The sequence below is a fragment of the Podarcis bocagei genome (genome assembly GCF_964188305.1).
Source record: "Podarcis bocagei genome assembly, chromosome: 2".
NCBI classification, from domain to species: Eukaryota; Metazoa; Chordata; class Lepidosauria; order Squamata; family Lacertidae; genus Podarcis; species Podarcis bocagei.
This window is the reverse complement of record NC_138126.1, coordinates 100450470-100477867: the sequence shown is the minus strand read 5'-3', so window position 1 is coordinate 100477867 and position 27398 is coordinate 100450470. Positions and strand designations below refer to the sequence as shown.

At 40.9% G+C, this 27398-nt stretch overlaps 1 protein-coding gene across 11 annotated transcripts in view; it reads right to left on the bottom strand.

Annotated features, from left to right (window-relative positions):
- CACNA1G (calcium voltage-gated channel subunit alpha1 G) overlaps nt 1-27398 on the bottom strand; it is a 330748-nt gene that overhangs the window by 17604 nt on the left and 285746 nt on the right. For 4 of the 11 annotated variants that reach the window (XM_081184510.1, XM_081184513.1, XM_081184516.1 and 1 more), the window contains 9 exons: nt 22151-22201; nt 14327-14478; nt 7444-7553; nt 7059-7192; nt 5927-5997; nt 3947-4025; nt 3711-3832; nt 2937-3281; nt 845-985 (listed from right to left, as the gene is read on the bottom strand). In XM_081184510.1, coding sequence (XP_081040636.1) covers nt 845-985; nt 2937-3281; nt 3711-3832; nt 3947-4025; nt 5927-5997; nt 7059-7192; nt 7444-7553; nt 14327-14478; nt 22151-22201 — 1205 coding nt within the window. The remainder of the gene's footprint in view (nt 1-844; nt 986-2936; nt 3282-3710; nt 3833-3946; nt 4026-5926; nt 5998-7058; nt 7193-7443; nt 7554-14326; nt 14479-22150; nt 22202-27398) is intronic. The other 7 variants (XM_081184519.1, XM_081184511.1, XM_081184520.1 and 4 more) reach the window with 4 other exon arrangements.

Sequence of the window (27398 nt, the reverse complement as noted above, 5' to 3'; positions counted from 1 at the left end):
TCCTATACATGTCTACTCAAAAGTAAGTTCCCATTGAGTACAATGGGGCTTACTGCCAGGAAATTGAGTGTAGGATTGCAGCCTTAATGACATTCTTATAAGCTTTCCAGCGTAATCCTATGCATGCTTACTCAGAAATAAGCTCCACTGTATTTAACAGGGCTTCCTTCCAGGTCAGTATGCATAGGATTGTAATGCCAATGCACTAAATACTTGTCTAAACATAAATCTAGCTATGGTTATAGTCCTATACATACTGATGGAGGAGTATGTTCCACTGAATTCAGTTGGCTTTCTAACTGAACATGCATAGGACTGGGTGGTAAATACTAGGGATGGAAAAGGAATTTATTTGGTCAGCATTTTTAAAGCGAATTGACCCAGTTTGCTGGTCCCAAGCTTATCTGCAGATTGAAATCTAATGTCATTTTGGTTCCAAAAATGGATACAAAAATGTGCAAGGAAAATGCATATTTTATGGGGAAGAAATATGTACAAAACGCATACTTTAGGAGAACATGTGGACATTTTCAATTCACATTTTTCATGGTGGTTTTTTGTTTTTTTAAACACAGGCACAGAAAACAGGGGGACTGGTCCTATGATTGAACACGTGAAAAACTGACACAGAATGACAATAGGCTGATCCATCCATCCCTAGTAAATACCCATCTCCTCTTAAACAAATAGAAATGCATTTGCCATTCTACAAAAGTAGTTTTTAGTCACTTTCGGCCTTGATACGCCTACATTAGATAAAAGTAAGAAACCCTCTCTCTCTTTTGTAATAAAGGTTTCAATCTAAATTTAGATAGAAACTTTTCAGGAAATTAGTAATATTAACCTGTTTCTCAGAGTTGTAATTGTCAGTAGTTGGAAGGGCATAATGATGGCACACAGAGCCTGATAAGTTGTCCATCAGCTTCAACTCTCCTTCTAGAGATTCCTGGATCAGCAGTGATATGGTATCAAACAAGTGTCTTTCCTGGGAGGAGTGCCATATAGCATGCAGAAAAGGATAAGCCGGGCCAAAAGAGAGGGGCAGAAGCGGGGCAAGGTAGGGGGAGTGGAAGAAGAGAAAGAAGAGATAATGAATGCATGAGAGACAGAAAAGAGGAGAAGAGACAGAAAAAGAAAAAGAATGTTTTCAGACAGAACAGCAGTTGTTGAAATGGCCAGGAAGGGAAGACAGAGACAGAGAGGGGAAAAAGAACAGTGCAGTAATACCACAGTCAGAACCTTTCTTAGACGTTGCTACACACTAGACCAAAACTAAACACGATAGTGCTCTAAGACTGGTGGGACACATTACATTCATTCATTCATTCGTAAGTGGCTACTGATAGAAATATTTCTACTTTGCAGAGCCATCCTACTTGATAGCAGGGAACAAAACTGCAGCATAGCTAAACAACAATATGCACAATTTAAAATGGAGGTGGGGATGGGAGCCCAGCATTAAGCCTGAAAAAAAAAAATCCACACTTTGGCATCACTTAACCATGTAAGAAACAGAAATGGCCTTGAGAGATGCTGGATGATTTGCAGTTGTGCTCGGTGACTCAAGTGTTGGCCCCTCTGAAAATTAGGCCACTGATTAAATTTTCAAAAGCACAAAAAGTGACAAAACTCAGTGGGTTTCGACTTCTGTTTTGTCTGCTGGTGCTGTTATGCATAGTGCTTGCAGTGTGGTTGGTATTTCCCAAGGCTAGGTCCTATACTGTGTAAACTATCTTTGAAGGCTGGAGTCGCTTGTGTGACAGATCACAGCCTGTGTGACAGATCACATGGCTGCCAGTGAATCTGTCACCCTGCATCAGATCACAAACACAGATATGAGGAGTACCTACCTGAGTCTGGCACCCAAATGTCACTGGATTGGTGTAGGATCCAGTGACAACCCAGCTGATTTGGAAATCTGAACTACACCTCAGGCTTTTGCTACTAGTTGGGGAAAATTCAATTATTCTATACCGCAGATGAAATCTAAATACTCTGATTTAAGTTATTCATGGCCATAACCTAGTTCCCTTTGACTTCCATGATGATTAATTTTGGGGTTTGTGCGATGCTGAATAGTCCAGTCCTATGCATGCTTCCTCAGCAGTAAGACCCACTAACTTCAATGGGACATATTGCTGAATAAGTGAATTTAGGATTCTGTAGCGCCTGAGATAGTCCAGCAGGAAGTTTGGGATTCGGAAGACCTATGAGCTTTTGAAAATTTTAACCCAAGTTCCAAATGACAGGCTCCCAATTTCAAAAGTGTTTTCTCAAGTGCTTACACCTGAATATTAATACATAGCATAAAAGCTTCTCAAGCAATATGATGGCCGATCACTTAAAAGCAGTACTCTCTATGCAGGCAAGTATGTATGATGACATATACCCTTATGAACACAGTGCATATACTTTACGGAACATGCAAGCAAAGAAGCATGCTGCCAGTCACATAACTTTACATTTTAGGAGCTGTATTCCTCTTTCATCATGTGCTCAAATAACCATGTTAACACATAAATTTCCACTGAAAAAAGAGTTCTGTGGGGCGAGACAGTCATTCATCCAAAGTTATGGCTGGGACACATCTGAATAAATGTATTATATGTATACCAGACATATAGCTGAGAGAGTGAGTGGGTATCTTGTGCCTGTTTAATGCACTTCTTGTAGCCACCTGCTGCACATCCCTCATCTCCCATCAACATAACCTGCCAACTCATAACATGCTCTCATGGCTCTCATCATTGCAATCCTATATGGACATTCAATTTCATTGTCTGCACTTAGCTGAATAGGGATTTTTTACTCACAGGAAAAAAGGAATACAACTCCCTTATACATTAATACACTCAAGACTTTTTGGAATCTGTGCAAATGCTATCTGAGGAAAGTACTAGCTACTCCCCACTTCACCCACCACCTAAGATTCTCACCATAGGATGAACCAATGAGAGTTGAGAATCCACCTTGATTTGCATGGGATTGGCATATCCTCCGGGGCTCTCAGGTCTTTCTCCTGCATTACTGCCTGCCCATATGAAAGGGTCAGAGGGCGGATGCTGGCCCGGGGTGATTGTCTTCATTTCCATCTCCAGTTCCAATTCCAGTTCTGCTTCCTCTTTCGCTTCCTTGTTACTTTCCTCTAGGTGCTTCATGAGTACAGCAATCACCACATTCACCAGGACAAACTGAGCTGTCAGCACAAATGACACGAAATAGATTGGCGAGATGACGGTGTTGTAGCAGGTGGATTCCTCATCGCAGTCTCGCAGAGTGTCCTAAAGGAAGGAACAGAGGGACGGGAGGTGGGAATAGTCGTGGCTTATGAGAGAGCTCTGGGCAACTGTGTCCATGAATCAGATTGGGCTTTTCAGCTTCAAGTCCAAAAGCAAAACCCACTGTAGAATCTCTTCAGGTTAATTTCCTTCATCCTCCACAGAGTTTATATGGAATTTCTGGAACTTGTTTACTGATGTCGGTAAACCTTTTCTGCCAAACGTAGCCTTCCTAAACACCCCATTATCATGTGGAGGGCACACAAAGGCTTCTCACTCATACAAATGGCCAATGCACACAACCTTGCCGCAATAGCTGATTTCTGTGCAAACATCAACATGGAACTATTCAGCACTGTCCTAGCATGAATTCCTCAAACCATAAGAACATCTGTCTTACTATATCAACACTCATTCTAATGGGGATTTTACCTTCATTATCCCATTCCAGTTGTCTCCTGTGGATACACGGAAGAGTGTGAGAAAAGCCATCCCAAAGTTGCGAAAAGTTGCATGCCGCCCTAAGCCCTCACAGGGATGAGTATCGTCACATTCTGTATGACCAACCAAAAATAAAGGCAATTTAGCTATTTGTTTTCTTGACAAATAACTACGTTACTCTGCCTTATCCAATTCTGTGCAACAAACTGGTGGAGCAGAGAACTTACCAAGGTCTCCAAACAGCTCCACCCCAAGAGCTGCAAATATGAAAAACAACAACATGAAGAGAAGACCCAGATTCCCCACCTGTAAAGAGAAAAGAAAAGGAGGGAAATAAAAAAAATCATTGATGTATTTCTCTTAAGTAACCCCCATTATCGGAGATGTACCACATTAGCCTCCATTGTATAGGCTGCCTTTGTCTCTTTTCCCTCAGTAACTTTAACAACTCCTGTCTAACCACTAGTAGTAGCCCAGTCTCATGATTTACTGTGCCAGTGAATAAATACAAAAGCTTCAATCCTAGGCAGGTGGAGAAAAAGCATACAAACAGATAGAAATAGTTTCAAGAAAGTTTGTATTGTTACTTGGCTGAATAGTCAAAACCTATTTCTGATGGAAAAGTGGCTTCCCAATTCTACTGGGCAAACAGTTTTAGTAAAAAAAAAAAAAAAAAAAAATTATGCATTTAAAACTTTATAAACAGAGTACATAGTCTTGCCCTGTCAAGGACTGTCATTTAATGTTGCGCACTGTCTGCTGCACAAGCACAATACCAGATCGTGCACAATACAGATTGTTGCCTTATGCCCACAATGTTGCATTGCCATTCCCGAACAGTTCCACCTAGAACTCCAGGCTATTCAATTTCCTCTGGTTTTGAGAGTTTCTATCCCACCTCTAAGAGAAAAGCAGATGGCCATTGAAATTCCATTCCAAAGTCAGAGTAATTCTAGATGAGGGATAGCCAACATGGTGGTGCTGTCCAGATGTTGCAGAACCCCAACTCCCATCAACCCCAACCTGGTCAGGACTGATGGGAACAACATCTCAAGAGCACCATGTTGGCTACCCTGCTCTAGACTATCTGATTTATTTGTTTAATTTCTGCTTAGAAAGATAGCAAATACCTTGTTCAGTCCACCACATTGCAAACTGCTGTGGGTCACACAATAGTCTACTTTGAAGTCCACCCCCCCTGAAAGTTAGTTCACCCTTGAAGTGCCACTCAGTGACTTCCCTACAATGCCTCCTGTTCATGAGGAGCACTGATCCTGCCATAAATCATAGAGATGGAAGGGACCACAAGGGTAACCTAGTCCAACCCACTGCAGTGCAGGAATCTTTTGCCCAAAGTGGGGCTCAAGCCCACAATGCTGAGACTAAGAGTCTCGTGCTCTAACGACTGAGCTACCCTGGCAGTCATACGTAATGTTGCCTTTATATTTTCTCCTGCTCCAACAATTTAAAAGCAATCCCATGTATTAATTTCCTTTTTCTATGGTTCTGTGGTTTTTAACACTTGATTGGGAGCTGCCCAGAGTCGCTGGGGAAACTCAGCCAGATGGGCGGGGTATAAATAATAAATTGTTATTTTTATTTTTTTTAAGGTGGATTGTTTCTGACCGTGCACGACCCCAGCCATTTTACCACAGGGAAGTTTCCTCTCTTACTCCTTTCTGCCACTGTTCATTGCATTGAGCTACTGGTTTGTTTTGAGGTGTATGCACACAGCTGTCAAAACATGTATTTAACATGTATTTAGCTTTAAAAAATAAAATAAAAATAAATCCCACGACTGAGAGGAAGAAGCATTCATGTCCTGCTTGTGGGCTTCCCATGCTGGTTGGCCATGGTGAGAACAGAGTGCTGGATTAGAAGGGTGGCCTGATCCAGCAGCATTCTTATTTGCTCCAACCATATGAAAGGCGGCATGTGAAGAATGAGGCTGAGCAGAGGATAAGCTAAACTAAAACGAGATTTGAGGAACTGTGATAAAGCATCTTGCCCAATCTGGAGATCCCCCCCAACCATTAGAATGAACACTTACTAAATTCATAGTAAAGGTAGTTCTAAGCACAGAGAAAAAACACATAAGGGAGATATGCCAAAACAACAACAACAACAACAACTCACAGATTTCGCAAGAAAATTAGAAAATGAGGGCAACTCAGCAGAGGTCTTTATGATAAAGACACAAAGGTTACCTGAGGCAGTGCTTGCATCACTGTGTCCAGCAGAGCTCTCATCCCTACAGCCATCTTCAGCAGTTTCAACACTGCAGAAAATGAAATGTCCTCTGCATTATTGTCACACAATCGGCATGTGAAAAGGAAATAAATATTTCAGAAAGCATATCAGGCTCCCCAAGTGATGTGGCAAGCATCCTTCACTAGAGGTGAAAATGCAAGGCCGCATTATAATGAAGCGCTCTGTTGTTGTCAGAATGTTCATAACAAGTAGAAAAACCTGTGAACATCATGGCCATCTCCTTCACTCACTAAATTGGGTGCTGCTGACACTGTGGCAGGAATACAAGAGTGACCTTTTCTCCTGGTGGTGACTACCGCTGCTGAGTAAAGTAAACTGGTTTGGAAAGGTCAGAAATCTATCTGATATACTGATAACAGAATTCAGCTTCAAGCTAAAGAATTAAGAAGCCAAGTGTATCCCCATCGATTTCCATCACAAGAAGACTGGATAAGAAATAACATGAACTCATAACCTTCAGAACTAAGCACTTCATAAGCTAAGAACTAATGCCACCAGCTCCAGACATTCTGTAACAAAACCCTTTAGTGCTTTGTTGCTTGGAGTTGGTACCACCACCCTACTGGGAATATAGATGGCAGATGTTCATCTAGAGTGCCTGAAGGCCAAGCAATTCTGGTCCTTCCCTGTATGTAATGCCTGCCACACAACTAACTGGTCATAGCAGTGATGGAAAGAGCTACTTCTGAGTAAACACAAGACTGTCAGTCTAGGACTAGAATGATCCATGTTCAACTCCCCACGCAGTCACAGAGGCCACTTGGTGACCTTGGGCCAGCTGCACTCACTCTCTCAGCACAAAGTGTTGTTGCATTGACAAAATTGGGGAGAATCAAACCTTGCACATCACATTGAGCTCCTGGGGGGGGGGAGTGTAATATAACCCAACCCAAAATGACTTGCAGGTAATAGCAGGACGAAGCACATTGAGGTGTCTATTAGCTAGGCAGTTTATGCTTGGAAGTATAGCTGTGCTGCATAGGAAACCTTACAATGCCAGGAATTAACAGTTCCACTGGGAACAGAAATTGTGTGGCTGGAATGCCCCAGGAGTAAGGGGAGACTGACCTCGAGCAATCCTCAGGACCCTCATGATGCGGATAATGGTGGGGTTGATAGGCAGTGAGGCATTCACCTCAATCTCTTCCAGCGTAATCCCCATGATGGACAACAGCACTATTGCCAGGTCTAATTGGTTCCACCTGAAAGCAACACAGAAATCAAGCAGAAAAAACTGCTAAAATATTTGCATTGGTGACAAAAGGATTCCAGTCATTTCAGTTATTCCGGAACTGACTCATGAACCGATGCACCACCTCAAGCAATTTTTGTGATGAAACACGTCAAACAATTTTAAAACTATTATATAGAGTACTATTATAGAGTTAGTAAAGTCTGGATATATCACTGACTAGAACAGAAAATGCAAAACCTAAAATTCTTTAGGACTTACCTGTCTTGAAAGAACCGACGAAACCCAAATGCAATCAGCTTGAAAACAGATTCCATGACAAAGATGACCGTGAAGATGTAATTGCAAATCTTCAGAGCTTCATCAAGAACCTGTAATGTGGAGACAACTCACAGGTTATTGCAAAGGAGGATTTTGCTCCCTGCAGTTATTGGCCTTCCTGCTTTCAACAGGAGCCATTATTATTATTATTTTAATCTGAAATGGCAAAATGAAGAAGGGGCAGGAACGCAGGCATATCACAACTCCTGCACAGTGTTAACATTTAAACTGCTGCTGGCTTTCCAAGTGGCAGTGACAAAACCAGGCTCTCCTATTTTTCATGAAACCTGTATAACAGAAATGATTTGCAGCTGGATAGGAGCTGAGTTCCTGTACAGCTGGATTGATTTCTTACTATTTCAGAGGAAGGCATCCTGGATCATGGTATCAGTGCTGCTTTTGAGTACAAGAGAAAATGTGATTTTGTTCTTTGGAGCACATGCAGTATTTCCCATGTTGCATTATTTAACACATATAAGGAATATCGCCTTCCATGCTTGCGACTGGAGATACGTATCTACACCGGGCAATATTTGATAATATAACATTATTTAGGATTGTGGCAAACATATCTATAAGATATACAAAAACCATAAAATACAATTAAAACCAAAACCTTAGTACTAAGCCCTGCCCGCCCCCGTCCCGTCACCTGCCATAGTCTCAGCTGACTTGAAACGATCTGGGCTGGGAGTGGGGAGAATCTAGAACACAGCACTGAAAGACAACCAGGAGGGCAGGCAGCAGAGCACATCAAAGGTACACGGAATTAGAGAAATGTGTAGCAAGACTGCCTGATAGAATTAATAAAACTAACTGTGTGAAAAGCAGAAGCTAACTTGTGCCCTTCTGGTTCATAATCAGTACATGCCACTGAGCAATGCTATAGTTCAGAACACATCTAACATTAGCACAAGGTAATTGGATCATATAACAAGCTTCCCATAGTATTTACAAGATGCTCCTGTCACGTGGGTCATGCACTGCCACCTTAAACATGGCGTTTTCTCCCGTTGATTTCTTTTTAATTGTTTCACATTACACATTCAAGTACTATTTAGCTACACTGACTGATTCACCTTTGCTTTCGTCTTGCATTTATTCCTTGGCTTCTCAAAGTAGTAGGGAACAAAAATAAGCAACTCTACGCTAATTGGCAGCCATTTCCATCGAGCTATCATAAGCAAGTGATTTGGCAGATCATTGCAAGCGGTTTGCCATTATAATTTGAATGTGATCCTAAATACAGGAGTTTGGCATGCTAATGTATCAGGGACCTGCTGCCTTGCCAAAATGCTGAGTCACCACAGCAGAAATAAAGAGAGGCAACTGGGTTTTGGTCCAGCTGCATATTAAATCCCTCAGGCTGCCGACAGATCTAATGCAGTAAGATTTGAAAGATTTCAGGATTTGATCTATAGATCATTTATTATTAATATTATTATTCTCAGTTTCTTAAATAACCCCTCCTTTTTAGGGAATCTGCTGAAACATGGAATGTGTGTGTGTGTGTGTGTGTGTGTGTGAGAGAGAGAGAGAGAGAGAGAGAGAGAGAGAGAGAGAGAGAGACCCAAAGCCCAAGTGCCTTTTCCAGCTTTTTTGGGGGGCAGAATTTGGTAGTCTCCTGTTAAGGATACCAGCCATTTTGATATGAAATTCTTCATATCTTCTCTCTTATCTGCCACTTTACATGCAGATTGAACCGCCTACTTGTGTTATTGAGATCTTCCAATTCTAACTTAAGTGTCTAATTGTAGTTTTTAAATTGTTTTGATTTTATCATATTTTGTTGTAGTTCCTGCAGCATTCATAGTGTGCTCAGATTACCCAGATTTGCCACAATTTCTGCCTAACGGTCTTTTAGCTCCTTTTGGGGGGGAAATTAACTGGGCTTCTATTTCTTCTTTCACCACCACAGCTCATGTTGCTCATGTTAAAAGGGCCTCCCCTCAAAGTGAAATACAGAAGAGTAAAAGGCAGACAATGCCTCCAGAACAAAACAGCATTAAATACTGTTCAAACTTCCCAGAGTGCAGTAAGATACAATAAAACACAACCCCAACAGCAACTCCAAGAAGCTTTTCGTGAAAAGAGAAGTTTTCAATATGCACCAAAAGCAGAAGTTCATTGGCACATGCTTCATTTCGGGGGGAATGAGGGCTGCCATTCAAAGACATTTAGGGCTTTGAAAATCTAAAGCAGCACTTTGAAATGGAAATGTGGAAACTGACATCCAGCAAAGTTCCCTTATAATAATTTGGCTGCTCAGGCCGGAGATTCACTGGAATACAGGGTAATCAGTGGAGGATGACTAAATTTTATGGCCTATTGCTATAGTTAAAACTTATTCTGAGTTAAAAGAGATAAAACTGACAGCTCTGGAAGTCCCTTCCAGCCCTCTCATTTGCCTCTTCCAATCTCTTTGCATTAAAATCAATGCACCCTCCTCTCTTTACTCATCGTGTTCTAAAATAAATGGCCTCAAACACTGTTTTGTTTCTCATGTTAGCGGAGGACATTCTGTGCTGCTTGATTTTCTTTGCTCTCTCAGTCACCTTTCCACGAATTGCTCTGGGAGACCGTGATAAAATCTAAGGGCCAGATTCAACAAACTTATCCCACAAGTGGAAGCCAATGCAAGTACTCCCACTAACTGCAGGCATCCCCAAACTCGGCCCTCCAGATGTTTTGGGACTACAACTCCCATCATCCCTAGCTAACAGGACCAGTGGTCAGGGATGATAGGAATTGTAGTCCCAAAACATCTGGAAGGCCAAGTTTGGGGATGCCTGCACTAGTGCAATGGGGCTCCCCCCTTCTCCTCCTCCTTCAAATCCACTTAAAGGAGGGCCAAGAGAACACACAGAACACCACATGGAAGGAGGAGAGGGGAGATTGTCAAACAAGCAAAATACACTGATTTGGAGGGCGGCAGACATGCCTACATTACAGCAGAGGCTGGATGGCCAACCAACCAACCAACCAACCAACCAGGGATGCTGGATCTGCAGATTTCCTGCATTAGCAGAAGGTAAGGCTAGATGACCCGAGAGACCATCTACGATTCTACAGTGGTACCTTGGGTTACGAACTTAATTTGTTCTGGAGGTCCGTTCTTAACCTGAAACCATTCTTAACCTGAGGTACCACTTTAGCTAATGGGGCCGCCTCCTGCTGCTGCACAATTTCTGTTCTCATACTGAGGTAAAGTTCTTAACCCGAGGTACTACTTCCGGGTTAGCGGAGTCTGTAACCTGAAGCGTTTGTAACCCGAGGTACCACTGTATGTCTTCATTTATTTATTTATTTAACTAATCAGTGGTACCTCAGGTTAAGAACTTAATTCGTTCTGGATGTCTGTTCTTAACTTGAAACTGTTCTTAACCTGAAGCACCACTTTAGCTAATGGGGCCTCATGCTGCTGCTGCGCCACCGCTGCATGATTTCCGTTCTCATCCTGAAGCAAAGTTCTTAACCCGAGGTACTATTTCTGGGTTAGTGGAGTCTGTAACCTGAAGCGTATGTAACCCGAGGTACCACTGTATTCCCCTAAGCAGTTTACAAAACAGCTTTTGTGTCACATATGCGAATTGTGTCACAATGCACATGAACCACCCAAGAATTGCCAGGGTGTTTCTCTAGATCAACGTTCTTTCTCCAACGGGGTCAGTCAGGTGCATGTGGAAAGCTGAAAAAACAGGACATGGTTTGCTAGCTATTCCCTTGTATTTTGCTTCCGAAAAGGGGAACATGTAGGGAAGGAAGAAAAGAAAGCAGATAAGCTGTCAGGATAAACATGCACACACTTATGTGCTTGTGTGGCGTAGTGACAGTAAGAGCTAAGAAAGCCATGTCCAAAAAGATGGTGCCAAAACTGACTGCCACAGTGAACAGGAATGTCATGTTTCCTATAATGACACTTTAAGAAACAATTTTTCCCCGGTACTTGCCGAGTTCTCTCTCTCTCTCTCTTTTTTAGTCCTTGCTACCAGAAAATGACAGAAAGAGCATCAGCGCAACTAAAAGGTCATTGGGTTTAGCCCTTCCTTGGGAAACTTGAAGATGATGTGTGTGTTTTCCCTGCCACTGAATCTGACAGAATCAGTGCTCAGGAGTAGACAAAGAGTATAATCTCCACATCTCTGCCAATTCTATTTTGGCAGCAATTAAAAGTAAGGGATAAAGCCTCTTTGTGATCTAGAAGGCCAGCTTCAGTATAGTTTTAAAAAAGATTAACAAAGCATCCCTTGGGAAAGAATTTCCCACAGAAATAAGTTTGCCAGGGAGAAAAAAAAATTAAGTGTCAGAAGACCCACAAACTGAGTCAACACTGGTGCTTTTTTTTGGAGGGAGTATTCAAGGGGACGCAGTACTGGTACCTCTTACCTCTTTTTTGTTGTTGTTAAAAAGTGTGCCACTTACTATAACAACTTCATGGTACATACTGATACCTATTTTTCTAGAAAGAAAGCACTGTTAACGTTCCCTTTGGTTGTTTGGATAGACACTGTATTGACGTAACTGTAAGTGGATGACGTAACTGAAGATTTGGGAAACAAAGTTCATTATGTTCTTTCTCCAAATTGTAAAATGCAAGAGGGCCTGGGGTTCCAGCAATTTACATACAGCTTTCAATGTTCAGAACCCTAGGAATGGCCAAGTCAGTCCATTTCAGGTTCTCCCAGTTTTTAACATTCCCAGTCTTAAGTCCTCATGAAAATTCACCAGCTTTCCAGTGTGTTTTTCCTAATATTTACATTTTTATACTTTTTTATTTATTTTCATGGTACAGAAGATAAATTTTGAGAAAACAATTGTTATAACAGTAAGCAACAAATAACTTGTCCTGATAAAATTTCATCATGCCATGTGTTAAAGTTTTATTTGATTACTCTAAGAGATCACGCCACTAATATTTACATGTTTGCATGCAATTTTCTGCAATATGCCCCATTTTTCCAAGCAGTTTCCCCTAATATAACACATTTTTGTATGTGATTTATGTAATGAATTTTCATATGCTATTTTCACTAATATGTGGATTTCTCTGTGTACTTCCCCTAATATCTTTTAATTACAAAATTCAAAGATGGGTGAGTTCTGAAGGATTTTGGTTCATCCATTGTTTCAGGAAGTGTGAATTAGGCAGGCTCACATTAAATTTGTGAATTGAACCAAATTTCTCCCATATCCCTACTTTGAACTCCTTTGTTTTTATCCAAATTGGATAGCCCTTAATGGTGAACAGTTCTAATGAAAGCATGAGAGACAAGATGGAGCAACCCTACCCTGCTCCATTGTACAAAGAAACAGTTATAAACCACTGGCTTCCACCATAGTCTTAGGCATGATGATAAAGCACCTTGCAGTAGTTCTTAGAAACAGATCCAAATCCTATCATAGTAAAAACAACACTCAAGGAATGTCTGCCACTGAGTGCCTTCTGCAGCATCCAAAGAAAGCATCTCCCTGATTAGCACCTCTCATTCTAATGGGGGAATATAAAATTCAAAAGCCTGATGAAGATTATGAATTTCTCTTTTGGAAATAAAAACAGGTAGTTCTTTCTGTATCTTCTGAAAAGCTACTTGACCTAGCAAAGAGATAGTAAATAACTTCACATCTTGATTCAGTCTAGAGATTGGGCCATATGCTCGCTTTCCAAAGAACCTCTCTTGGCTTTGCAATGCAACAACAGCTAATGTTGCTTGATTAGAGGAAGGTCATAAAATCAGGGTGGTAATCAGCTATGTTTTACTCAGATCAGAAATTAAAAACGTGATTAAGTTAGGTCCATTAATTTCAATGGGTCTACTCTGAGTAAAATCCTAGGATAGGATTTGGTCTTGAGCACATACAGAAGTATTTCAGGAAGTACAGCCTTGCTGCTGCTGCTGCTGCTATCAACTCAAAAATGTATGACTAATGCTATATGGGTACCTTAGGGAAGATACTTTGCACCTCAGCTAATACAGAGTTGCTTACTAGTTGGCTTATAACAAGAACACCCTGAGTGTTTTACTGAGTTAGCAGAGTGTTTTTACTGAGTTAGCAGTAGTTGCAGCAAAAAATATAAATATTTTTGTTAAAGCCAATGCTATGAGCTGGACCATAAAGAAGGCTGATCGCCGAAGAATTGATGCTTTTGAATTACGGTGCTGGAGGAGACTCTTGAGAGTCCCATGGGCTGCAAGAAGATCAAACCTATCCATTCTTAAGGAAATCAGCCCTGAGTGCTCACTGGAAGGACAGATCCTGAAGCTGAGGCTTCAATACTTTGGCCACCTCATGAGAAGAGAAGACTCCCTGGAAAAGACCCTGATGTTGGGAAAGATTGAGGGCACAAGAAGAAGGGGACGACAGAGGGTGAGATGGTTGGACAGTGTTCTCGAAGCTACAAACATGAGTCTGACCAAACTGCGGAAGGCAGTGGAAGACAGGAGTGCCTGGCGTGCTCTGGTCCATGGTGTCATTAAGAGTCGGACACGACTAAACGACTAAACAACAACAACAAATGGGCTGTAAAGATAATCCTTGTATGCAACTGCTTTATTTTGGTTTCTTTCTGTGTTGTTTATGATGATTTGAATGACTGCTATCGACCACAGTTCTTTAGCTGGTGCAAACACTACTCTCACTCAGTAAAAACTAGATCCCTCTATCACGATCATCTCCCATTCAGCATGGTAGAATAGTCAATGCATATTTATTTCTGTTTCATTCTTTCTTTCCATGTTAATGGATGCAATGCCAATTCCTTATCAAGGCTACAACAATGTTTGCAAACCACCCACAGCATCTACAAATACTTTTCCTGCCCTACCTTTGGCTGCTGGTAGTGCTCCATAGCCATGGTGATGACATTGAGCCCAATCACACCTGTGATGAATAAATCCAGGTAATGGGTGGTGCACATTTGATGAATCAGAAGTCGGAAGCGAGAGTAATCAGAGTAGTAGGGTTTACACTGTGCCTCTGAAAAGGAAAAGAGTGGAGAAGCAGATCAGGTAATTTCTCCCTGTCTTAAGACCAGTTCAGCACTGGCTTTCAAAAATCCAAATTGATACATTCAGTCAAATTCATAATGATTAGGTTTTCAGCAACAAATGGGGTGTGGTAAAGGGGATTGTATGTTAACCATCATTAATGCATAGCAAGACTACAGGATCATCTATCTGTACCAGCAGCTACAATAAAACATGCACAACAGCCAGGCTTTCAGGATTAGAGATAAGGTGAGTATGGCATGGAATCATTTCAGGTTCCAACATAATGTTTAGTGTAAAAAATCACTGTTTAGATATCTATTATTACACAACAACAGTCTTAATTTATATAAAAACAAGAACTTTCAATCAGAATTGCAAGTATGTGAGCTATAATTACAAGGCCTGTATTAACAGTGCATAAAAGCGTGCATTCAATCTCTACTGAAAAGGGAGTTTGGAAAGGACTTGAGGCAGGTTGGAAACAGTATGCAGTGGTTTTTGACAGAGAATAGCAAAGCACTGTAATATGATATTTTAAGGGCTTCCCTATATATTTTGAGAGCGTGCCTAAATGTGAAGGAATGTTTGCTTGCCAATGGGATATGTGTTCTGTTGCAATACAGTGCCCAGTTAACATTGGGCATGTAAAGCTTGACTACTTAGCTGTGAGTTCAGCATAATATATAATATAAGGGTGAGTGTTTAAAAAGGTAACATGGGAGTCCTCTTTATTACATATTTTACATGGCTGTTTATTTGTATATATTTTGAAATGTTATATATGAATGTTTTATGATGGCCTATATTTGTAATGCCTAATAAAGGTTTGATTAAGTAAGTAAGTAGGAAAGTAACATGGGAGTCCAGGCAGAGAGGATAGTATAAAAAAGATACTAGTAGATACTGACTGGGCAAGCAATATACTGTGATGTAAGGGGAAAATGTAAAGAGGCAGTGGGGAAGAAAGTTAAAAAGGGAATAATGGACTGTTTGAAATAGCAGACATGAACTCATATAACTGCATTTTGAAATACAAGGTAGGGAAATGGAGGGCGGGGGGAACAACCCCAAAGTTGTCAGAGCTATGAAAACAATTTATGAAATAATGCAAGTGATTGCTCAGTCAGAATTTCTGTCTCGGAAATAAATGATCTTCTCATTTGTGTGTGATTGCCAAAGTGCAAATGTCCCTGTTTGTCTTCTATGTTTGGCTGCATCAGGGATGACACTTACTCTTCAGGCCTGAATGTTCCTGCAGATAAACTCATTTACTCACCTAATCTCTAACGAGGAAATGCCAAGTCTGAGTCTATAATTCAGGGCAATTTTCAAATAGGCATTATAATGTACCATAAAATGAAAAGGACTGTCTTGAAGATGTCAGAGTGTAATATTATGACCATAATTAGATGATCAACTGGTTATGAAAATTATTGAGCCAAGAGAATTGAATGGTGTGGTGTTTAGCTACTCTGAACACACAAAAAAGGATTTCATATATTGGTCCGAACAGAAATTTGGGGAGGGTGAAGTATGAGTATTTGTGATCTTGAGGGAAAGCTAATTTTTAGATCACATTTTTGCAGGGAGTATGTATACAATTTGATTCTCAGATAGTCAAAATTGCAATCTTCTTAGCCATTTATGCAGCTGGCCAGTCGTTTTGTATGGTGGAGGTGCAGGCACATGCCTCTTCCCTTCACCCAGGCACCTAAAGCAGGGTGTGGGGAATCTTTTGCTCTGCTGGATTCCAGCTCCCATCTGCCCCAGCTGGCACAGCCAACAGCTGCCTGTGGGAGTTGGAGTCTAACAACATTCAGAGGGACAGAGGTTAACCACTCCTGACCTAAAGAAATATGTAGCACAGGCCCCTTATGCCCGAGGGCTCAATTTGGGGAACATTTCCCTATTTTGGGAGGGAAGAATCACGTGTGTGTGCACAAGGAAAACCTAAGACAAATTACTATAGGTGTGCAGTGGAGAGGACAGGGGCCTGTGCCTCTTACACATGAAATGATCATCCACCTGGGTAAGTGATTAGCTGCATCATTATGACTTCCAATATCCCCAACCCACAAAGTCTGAGCATCAGGGAGAAGACTAATAATGGAGCAACTTATCCTGCGAGGTTTGGTGAAGTGATCCCAAACATTTGCTCCAGTACTTTGAAATAAAGAGGCTGAATTGATATTTTTTTGCATTAGGAGCTGCCAGTCTATAGATAATCTGACCCTGAATGCCATGGCATAATATTAAAAAGTGAATTTTGTTGCTGAATTTATTCAGCATCTCTTAAAAAACACAACAACAACAAAAGCTACACAGGTTGGTATCTGACTGACTCACAACTTTCATCAGAGCTCTTACATTCTGCATAAATATCCATTAAAAACTTGAGATATCTCGATGGCATTATGCAAAACTATGAAGAGGAAATTAACTAAAATGTTTGAATACAATTAAGGTTTGAACTGGGGCCCTGGCTATGAACCAAGTTATAATTTCAAAGAGAAACCCCATAATAATTTGCTGATCTCTTTTTGTTCGATACTTATCCATAATTCACATTCAGGCATGAAAAAATGTCACAATTTCTGCCTTTTATTTGGGAGGATTTATTTATGAATAATTACACTGGAATCCAAGGGTTCAGCTATGACTGGCAGACTAATTCAGAACTCCACACGGTAACAAAAGAGGCTGTTAACATACAGCAGGGATTTTCACAGAGATTGTAGAATGTTACCTGCATAGCAACAAAGCATGTGGCAGCATAACCTTATAAGCAGGGCTGCCCATTTTCCATTCTGTATATTGTGGGTGAAGACAGATGTAATATTTAAAGAGATGGCTCAGCTGGTTCTTCACCTCTGACATGAGCTCAGCTTCCTCTCAGCTTCACATTTGCTTGAGAGGTATGCAGTCTATCAAGCTGAACACTGGAGCACCATCTGTCTTGTCCCTCCCTCATGATTTAGCTGATTTAGGCCTTCTCAAAAAAATTAAGTGCCACATATCCATCTACTTGTTTTTATATTAATTCTTTGCCATATCAGGGAAGGAAAGGTTGGACAAAGAGTGGAAATATCGGACGATGATGCAGGCACTGGCCATAGCCAGGTTTGCTGAACCAGAGTTCAGCTCTGGAGCAAAAAAAGCTACGTCTTTGGACTGAATGAGAAGGTGCCTCCAAACCTGCTCCTATAATTGATAATATCTGTCTTCACCTTATTTTTGGTAAGGCTTTCTCCTAAAATTCTTCTCTGGTTAAGTCAAAAATAAAATAAAATCACAGATTCCTTTTCAGTAATTTAGCCAATTTTTAAATTGTGCATCAGATTGATAAATCCGTAACATAATTGATATAAACATTTTGGTATCTGCCAATAACTTTATTAAACATGTCAGCCCTGTTTCAAAATCCTGCTCACCACCAGCTTCCCCATGCTTGGCATGCTGTCATGCATATTACTGGAAATTACAGCTTTTACCTTAAAATGAACCACAAACAGTCACACCATGCTTCCTGTGGGCTTTAAATTAACAGCTGCTGAGTTTAGGTGGGCAGGGAACATTTTTCTCTTTTGAAAATAAAAGTATCATTTCTTTTTGCTGGTGTTATAAAGAAGCCACATTTCTGATTGTTTGTAAGTTTTGGTACAGTACTTAAAATGTCTTGTTCTAGACCTGACATCCGTGCCCCCCTATGCAACAGCATTATTTGTTCTAGGAAATTTTTGAGAGGTACCAACATCTTGGGAAATACAGACATCTGTTCAAGTCTAGGTGATGAATCATCACACAAAATGACACCACACCACCAATACTGCTACAATACAGTGACTGGGTCAAGAACAAGAAGAATGCGCAATTAGTTAGGAAGATACTGGAAAGATTAAGACAACATCCTGACATCGAGGGTATCAATGGGGTGTGCGTGTGTATGGGGTGGGGGAAGGAGGGAGGAAAATGGTAGGCAAAGAAAAGCAAGAAAATAATGACAAGAAGGCCTATAATAAAACAACAGGCACCAGCAAGGGTGGAGAGGGGGGAAACAGGTTCTAAATCAAGCTGCTTTGGAGGGCTCAGTAAAAAACAAGGAATGAACTTCTATTGGTTGATTATGGAGTCACATTGATTTGATCTGAAACCAGAATCCAGGATATAAATGGCAAAGCATCTTTTGTGTACCATCATCAAGTTACACAGAGTGGTGGCGATTCAGACTGCATTTTATGCCGATAGTAATAAGAGAGCTGGTAGTATTAAGGTAATTTCAGTCTTCCCTCTCATCTTGGAAGATTAGATACAACTCTAGCTCTCTTTCACACCAGAGGGAAGGAGGGAACATGACAAAGGATTATTGGATACTGTCCAGTGTGCATAGTATGTCAGAGCAATAAGGCTCATACGACCACCATATTGACCTCATAGTGACTGGCAACCCCACTGAGTAAACATGCCAACTGAGAGACCCTTTTATTCACAATTTACGCAGGACATAGCCCGAAGCAGGCAAAACATATTCCTATTTTTCTTTGGATTCTATAGAATGATGTTCTGAAGTGATCTGGTGTGGCAGCTGTAAACAGCTGTTGTAACAGTGTTGGCATTTATGTATCATTTTGAATGGCATAACGTTTCACAAATAGGGGGGTCGAATGCTCCCCCAAGCCTTCTTCAAGTGGATAAGCGGTCAGGGATGCAGCTCTTACTAAGCAGCTGGATTTACAAACTGTCCAGAGAATATTGAGTTCAAAGTGATGTGCATGGGAGTAACACTGACATTTAAACAAGTGGTTTTATTAGTCTTTTTTTTTTTTAGTGAGTGGCATTTTTTAAAAGCAAAGTGGAAAATGGTTAAATTGTTCCCACTGAGAGTTTTCCAGCTGCGACAGACAGCATCCTGTCCAAAAATAAAATCTTGACTTTATACCAGTAAATAATACAGATAGATAGCACCATTTTCTTTCTACAATTTGTAAAATGCAAAGAAAGAAAGACATCCTGGGTTTTCAGGTTTGAATGACTCATTAGGGCTAGTTTGTAGAGCATGGGTATCATTGGTTTCCTACTGTCACACACATTTAAAGTACTTTCACAAAAGAGTCTCTCTCTGTCCTTTCACACCAATGAGCATTACATTGTGTTTAATAATGTGAGCACCAGTATGAGGCAACAACAAAGGGAAGACAAAGCACAGGTCTGAGAATCAGACACAAGAAAAGGCAAACTAAGAGGTTCTTTGTGAGCCTGCACTGAAGAATGGCCCACTTGGGACGACGCCAAAGCATTCAAAACAAACAAATGCAACGGAACACTCAAATGTACATCTAAGATTTTAAGATTAGAATCACAGTGAAAGGACAAGTCTCAGGAGATTTTCCTCTAGCTCTTGTCCAAGGGGATGGACAGGACTGATCTCCTAGCCCACACAGAGAATATGAACATGTGAATGCAAAGAAATGGAACATAAAGAATGGTAATGTTGAGGAGATTCAGGATTTATTAAAATGAGCTGGGTCATTTTTTGTAAGCCATATATATCTTTAAAACCCCCTTCTGATTTATTCCTCTGTAATGCTCTTTATTTACTTTTTTACACAACTTGTATTATTAGAGTTGCACCTCAAATTAGCCCTACAGTATACCTATCAGGGTCTGTGTTAATGTGCATCATGCTTAAATAGGCACCATATTCACTTATCCCCTGGAACTACCATATAATTTGAAGAATTTGGAAAAGTCTCCCTGCAAGATTGCTGCAGACAATTTGTCTAATGTATGCAACCTTTCCTGGTTTTCCAAAGTTGCAACACTTGCCAGTGATGTGTTCTTCTGGCTTACAACCCAACAGCTGATTCAATGTTTGGCAATTATGACCAGGGTCACTGAGGTGGAAAAGTCCTTGAGACTCTCACACAAAATATGCCCAGTCTGGTTTTACAAATGCATGGAGTTGGAGTGACTAGAAGGATTTCCTGGCAGCCAATGAGAGGTTCAGTTATCTTATGCTATGTAAAGATGTGGACTTGAATTGAGCGATCAAATTCCTGTTGCTATTTTGAGTTTTTCTAAAGGTGGATTAAAGAGACTGTCCTTTATTAGGCAATGTTTGATTCTGTGCTTGCTAAAGTAAAGAATCTGCTAAGCGGGCCCAGAGCTATAGATCTGATTTGGACTACATGACTATCTGTCTCTTGCTAGGTCTTGATTAATGAAGTAGGACATGACATCACTTTTTCTCACACTGAAAACAACACAAAAGTTCTCCTTTCTAATTTGTTTAAACGTGTGGTTTTTTTATTTTTCAGTGGGGGAACATTCAATCGCAGGAGCCCCCACTGCAGTCTAAAGGAGCAGAACCTGGACAATAGGGTATCACCTTATTAAGAAGTTGGGCTAAGGCTTGGGCCCTGTACAGATAAGGAGCTGTCCCCTAAACAGATCATACTGTTAGGTATACAGTGGTACCTCAGTTTTCAAACGTATTTCTCTGTTCTGGAAGACTGTTTGAGTTCTGGAATATTTGAAAACCGAGGCGCAAAGGGTGGTCTGCAAATTTCATAGAGAAAATTGAGAAAAATACAGTGGCACCTCAGCGGAAGCCATTTGACTTCCGAGGCATGTTTGAAAATGGAAGCGTTTACTTCTGGATTTTTGGCGTTCGAAAACCGAAACCATCGCCAATGGAGACGTTCACAAACCGAGGTACCACTGTATACCTAACAGCATGATCCCAAATGCATTTTGGAATAAGTTTTCAACTGATTTTGGTGGACTCTTTCCTCCCAAATAACATAGCTGAGGAGAATTGTCCACATGCACAGATCAGTATCTAGGCAAGTAAAACATTGATAGCTGATGCAGGTATTACATTTTACTTCAAAATACAGTTAATAGAGCAGAGCTGAAATGCCCTCCCCAATTATCTCCTGATATTTTAGGGTTGCAAAATGGGGAAGGGATTTTGCCAAATATTCTTTTGGGTTCAGGAATGAATTCTATCAACCATTTTTCTTACAAAACTCTCTTCTGAAAAATTCTCCCCAGTCTCCAGATCTATCTTAAGCAAGGTTGTACTGGGGAAGGATTTGAAACACTATAGGACTTTGGTGGTGATGGGGGAGCCCATTACAGAACATTGTATACAAAATATTCTGCAAAAATATATTTGTCACCTGAGGCGACACTATTTTTAGCTCTGGTGACCTCTCTTGGTCAGTACAAAATGAGGGACCTCCCCCCGAGTCTCCGCACATCTGTACAAGGTTAATCACCACACATCAAACAGCTCCAAAGTGGATGACCCAGACATTATCCAAAAAATCTCTTCCTGAAAACAACCAAAAAACAAAGAAAAGAACATCGAAGGGAAGTTGGCAATATTTGTGATGAAAAAGAAAAAGAAAACCTGCTAAAAAGGTAAGGTTAAGACCATAACATCAAAAATGTGTCAGTGATAAGTCAAACCTGCAGACGTTTCTAATTTTTTAAAAACAAGCACAAAAACAACATGCGTGAAATGCAGAGAAACCAAGAAAAGGCCTTCCACCACACACAATCTAGCAAGCTGCCTCATAGGACCAGTGGGCGGCCGTTAAGTCACACAGCACTGCCATTCACGTGAGACAAAGACAGCAAGGACTTCCCAGTACCTGGCAGTGCACTGGCTGAGCTGTCCATTATTACATCATCCAGCATTAGATCTAGAAGAACGAAAGGGCATTAAATCACTGGAGAGGATGCGAGGCCAATCCTTCATTCCATCTTCATCGCTTCATGCACCCGTCACTCTGACAAAAGCACACCGTCACCCTGGCAGGGCGAAACAAGAGTTCTGCCTGCCTACAACCGTTACCCACAAACGCACCCTCACATTTCAGTGGAGTTTAGATAGAAGCAATGTAGAGTATACCTCCTGTGGTGCAATGGGTCAGTGGATTTGGCTGTTAACCAGAAGGTTGGTGGTTTGAGCCCAGCCAGGGACAGGTGTGGGCAGGATTCCTGCACTGCAGGGGGTTGGACTTGATGACCCTCAGGTCCCCTTCCAACTCTACAATTCTACACCATCAGAAGGAGGGTGGTCTGTATTGGCAAATCAGCCTTTTAAATTTGTAGGCAAGGACGATGTGGTCTTATGATTTAACACTTGTGCCTAGCTATTTGAGATTAAGTATTCATAGTAGTATAATTCATGTTGCCTTTGAGTTTAAAAGCCCCAAGATTGGCATTAAGAACATTATAATATAAAACTAAATAATGTTATTAATGTCATTAAACAATAATATTAAGAATGAAAACACTCAGAATACTGATAGGCTGGGACTGCGAGAGGCTACCCCAATGGGTTGCTCGCACTCAGAGGAATTTGTACAGTAACTTTTTTGCAGCAGCAGCACATCACCATCAAAGCCTATGTTCAGAAATCTCTTCAGTTTCCAAACGCTTTTCACAATGCAGCATTTGGGAAGTGTGCACACGAATACAGGGCAACATAAACCCAAGACACCTCTGAGATAAACAGAACTAGTTGATCCTGAGCAATGTAACGGTTGGTGAGCAGAATATGAGATTCTTATCCACTGTGATGCACTGGCAGACAGCTAAGGGGAAAATGGTCCTCTCTCATAAATCAATGTAGCCTTCAGGGGAACTATATGTTACACTGGAATAAACTAGGATTATTACGGGTAAATAACAGTGGCAGGCAAAGGGAAGCCCCAAATGTAACTATAGACCATTCCTTCCATATTCTCAAGTCAATAAAGTATTAAAGTTATCAGCATGACATCTGGGATAGCATCACCTCAGGGAAAAAAATGAATGTTATAATCCTTTCTAAAGAAATATAAAGGAGAAGCTGAAACCTGCTTTCTTGTAGTCTTTTGACCCAAAGCAGTACCCACAAAATCCCATTAAAACCAGTGGGGCTATGCCAGGACTAGTTTAGACTCAAATAACTACTTAGTCACATGGTCGGTACTGGCCCCAAGGCAACATAATACAGCATGGCATCAGTATTGGTCCCTATGTGATAAGTAAACATACAGGGAGTTGGGTGGGAAAATTCTAGTTACTATACAGTCTTCATGCCACTTACCCCAGAGGAATCTCACCATTTCAACCAACTGTATAACTAATGGGTTATTTAGAAATAAATATTTTAAGAGGTGAAATGCTACATTATGTGCGAACATGTAGAACAAAACTCCAGTGACCACATCTGTTAGGAACCCATTTGGAGTAGAGAGCTGGCAAAGGGAAGGGCTCTTCATCACTCCCAATATTCATTGCTTTTCTACTTCAGTGCCTTCCTCTGAACTACTTTTAAGAGTTCCAGACATGTTTGCTAGGGGAAACATGAATCTAGACAAGAGATAGAGGAGAAATTTGTGCAGTCTGCATTTCTAAGCAAACCAACCTTATAGGCCAGCCCTGGACTTATATGCAGTTCAGAACACAGTTGACAAATCAGTTTCAGCTTTTTAAAAAAAGCATACAAAGATGTGTATTTTACAGAAAAATGCACAAAATATGCACTTCTAGGGGGAACTGCATACAAAAGTCCATGCAAAATATGTACAAGTTAAATGCATATATTTAGTGCATTTCCTTTTTTAAAAAATAGCAACAAATGGGATAGGATATTCCCTACATGCAAAACTGGCATGGACCAGAAAGAGGGTAATTCATCCATCCCTAAACTAGAACTGTGTGAGGGGAAAATAGGGTTGGCTAGTTGGAGCAGGAAAACAGTTGTTTGATGATGAGATAACCATCCTGACCAGGGCTGGCCTGAGACATTTTGCTGCTATTAGCAAAATGCCACGATGCCCCCCCCCCCCAATTCAGGCCCCCACCTCATCCTTGCCATCACACTCACGTTGCCACCGGCTCTGCCACCACAACTCTACCCTTGCTTGTGGCTGTGCCCACACTTCCACCACAGTGCAGTAGCAGTGAGGGCAATGGTGTTGAGGTGGCTGCACTAGCCAAGCCCCGGGGAGGCTGGCAATGGGGCAATGGCAGCGGTTGGATCTGCTGCCTGAGGCAGATGGCTTTCACATCGCCTTATTGACAGGGTGCCCTTGATCTCAGTCCCCATTGCCAGCGCACACAACTTCCCCACCCCAATTGCTCCCTTCCAAAGCTACCCAATGTTTTGGAAGTGGCCACCATAGATTTGTAGGCACTTATTTTTTCCACAACACATAGTTCTGCCCTTAGGCACATTTGTTGCACACAAGTCAAAGAGTGTTCTGCCAGGGCAAACTCAACTGGCACTTGTGCCTACAATCTTAAAAAAACCTTTTTCCTCATAGTACTAAACAAGAGATTTGTCCGCTAATAAATGCAATTTTCACTCCATACAATCAACCCAACAGACTGCAAATGAATGTTATGGTTCAAAAATGATTATAAGAGGACAATTTCTTCTGTAAATTTTATATGGTAGTTTTTTTTTGCAAGAACTTCCCGTTCTTCAGCAGATTATTTCAACCCATGCCCCAATACATTAGAGAACTAACTGGCAATATCATTCCATGCATAGAGTGGACTGCAACTTTCTTTTAGGAAATTCCTAATACTTCATGTGTGCCCGCCCCCTTTATATCTGATGTTGTAGCTGACATAATTCAAAGTATTTCAGGATTTATTTATTTATTTGAAAACTTGAGAACACGGTGAAATATTAAGCTTTTCCAAGCGGTTCTTTAAAAAATAACAATAATCACAGCTAAAGTGAAATTATTTTCCAAGGAATTATGATGTGTCAATGGGAGCTCACATTAAATGAAAGGGTGTTCAATATGTTACAGCTAGGGAAGAAGCTATAAAATCCTCACTTCTCTGTTGAAGCCCTTTGTAATGAGGATCATTAGTGGAATCATAACTATAAGATTTATGAATTATGTTTATAGTTTTATTGTAGCAAATACTAAATCCCTAAATACCTACATTAATTTCCAAACTTAGGAAGAAAGCTGAAGGTGTTTTACAATTTGCCTGGACCATATAAAATTATGCCACACATTACTTTTAACTATGGTTCGATTTTTACACTTAACTTGTAAAACGTATTTTCACAATAATAAGTGTGTCAGAATAATTTATAAGAACATCCATTTTAAGTGGTATTCGTAATATCCAGGGTCCACCTTTTCCTCATCAATGGAGTAACCATTTCATAAATCATTTGTAAACTGATGTGTTTTGTAGTCATCCCTACATCAAAGGCTGCATAAGGAAACTAGGTGATTATCTAAGGCAGGGGTGAGGAACTTGTGGCCCTCCAGATATTGCTGGATTCCAACTCCCATCAACCCAACTCTTTCCAGTGTTTGCTTAAAACACACTCCTTTTTGGCCCACTGGTGATTATGTTATTCTATGACCAATGCTATATCATATCTATATGAAGCTCTAGAAGTGGCCATTAGGCGTTTTGGGGCAAATTGCCATCAATATACTGATGACAATCAGTTCTATTTCTCCATAATATCTTAATCAAGGAAAGACATGTGCAGAGTTGGGCAACCAAGACGTTCAAGGGTCTGGAAACCAAGCCTTAAATAATCATTGTAATAATTTTATTGTCACATGGAAGATAATAATAATAGTAATAATAATTTTTTTATTTATATCCCGCCCTCCCCAGCCGAAGCCGGGCTCAGGGTGGCTAACAACAATAAAATAAGACAACATTTTAAAATAATTTCATTAAAAATAAAAAATAAAATACTTCAAATCAAACTGAAGGCAACCATTGGGTAGAGTTCTGAGAAAATTGCCAAAGGAGGGGGTCAGGCTGTGCCCTGGCCAAAGGCTTGGCGGAACAGCTCTGTCTTGCAGACCCTGCGGAAAGATGTCAAATCCCGCAGGGCCCTAATCTCTTGTGGCAGAGCGTTCCATCAGATAGGAGCCACCGCCGAAAAAGCCCTGGCTCTGGTTGAGGCCAGCCTAACCTCTCTGTTGCCTGGGACCTCCAAGATGTTTTAGTTTGAAGATCGTAAATTCCTCTGAGGGACATACCAGGAGAGGCGGTCCCGTAGGTACGAGGGTCGTGGCCGTATAGGGCTTTAAAGGTTAAAACCAGCACCTTAAACCTGATCCTGTACTCCACCGGGAGCCAGTGCAGCTGGTATAGCACTGGATGAATGTGATCTCTCAGCGAGGACCCCGTAAGGAGTCTCGCTGCAGCATTCTGCACCCGCTGGCGTTTCTGGGTCAAGATGGAGCAAGCTTGTTTTCTCCTGCTCTGGAGGAGGGTAGGACTCAAACCAATGGCTTCAAGTTACAAGAAAGGAGATTCCAACTAAACATCAGGAAGAACTTTCTGACAGTAAAAACACATTTTCTATTTAGGCAACCCTACCCAGACATGTAGAATACTGGCGTGTTTTAATCTCTTTTGCTTACTGTTGATTTTAATTATCTTTTGAGTGTTTTTTAAACCTGTACTTATCTGTTTTTTGTTTTTTACTGATTATTCTAATGTTTTATTTTTGTAAGCTGTTTAGAGGTTTTAGAGAAGCTAAGAAATATGGCAGTGGGGGGGGGGGAAATACCATAGTGTCTCAAGACAATATGGGAAATAAGTAATGAACAGGCAAGTTACAGTAAGTACACTGTGCCAGACAGAGGGGCAGGCAAGGAGTCTAGTGAACCAAGGAATAATGCATAAGATGGTTAATAAGTTCCCCAGGGCTGTGGCCCACTGAAAGGTTTGAAGGCAAGTAAACATAAAGGATGACAAGGGGCGGGCCTTTCACCTTGAACAAGAAGGGGTGGGTGAGAGGAGGCATGCCATTTTATATTTCCATATAAGGTCCTACTATGTCAAAGCTAATCCTACGTAGGCCACAATTCTGTGCCAGATTCCACGGGACTGCATTGCTTTCCA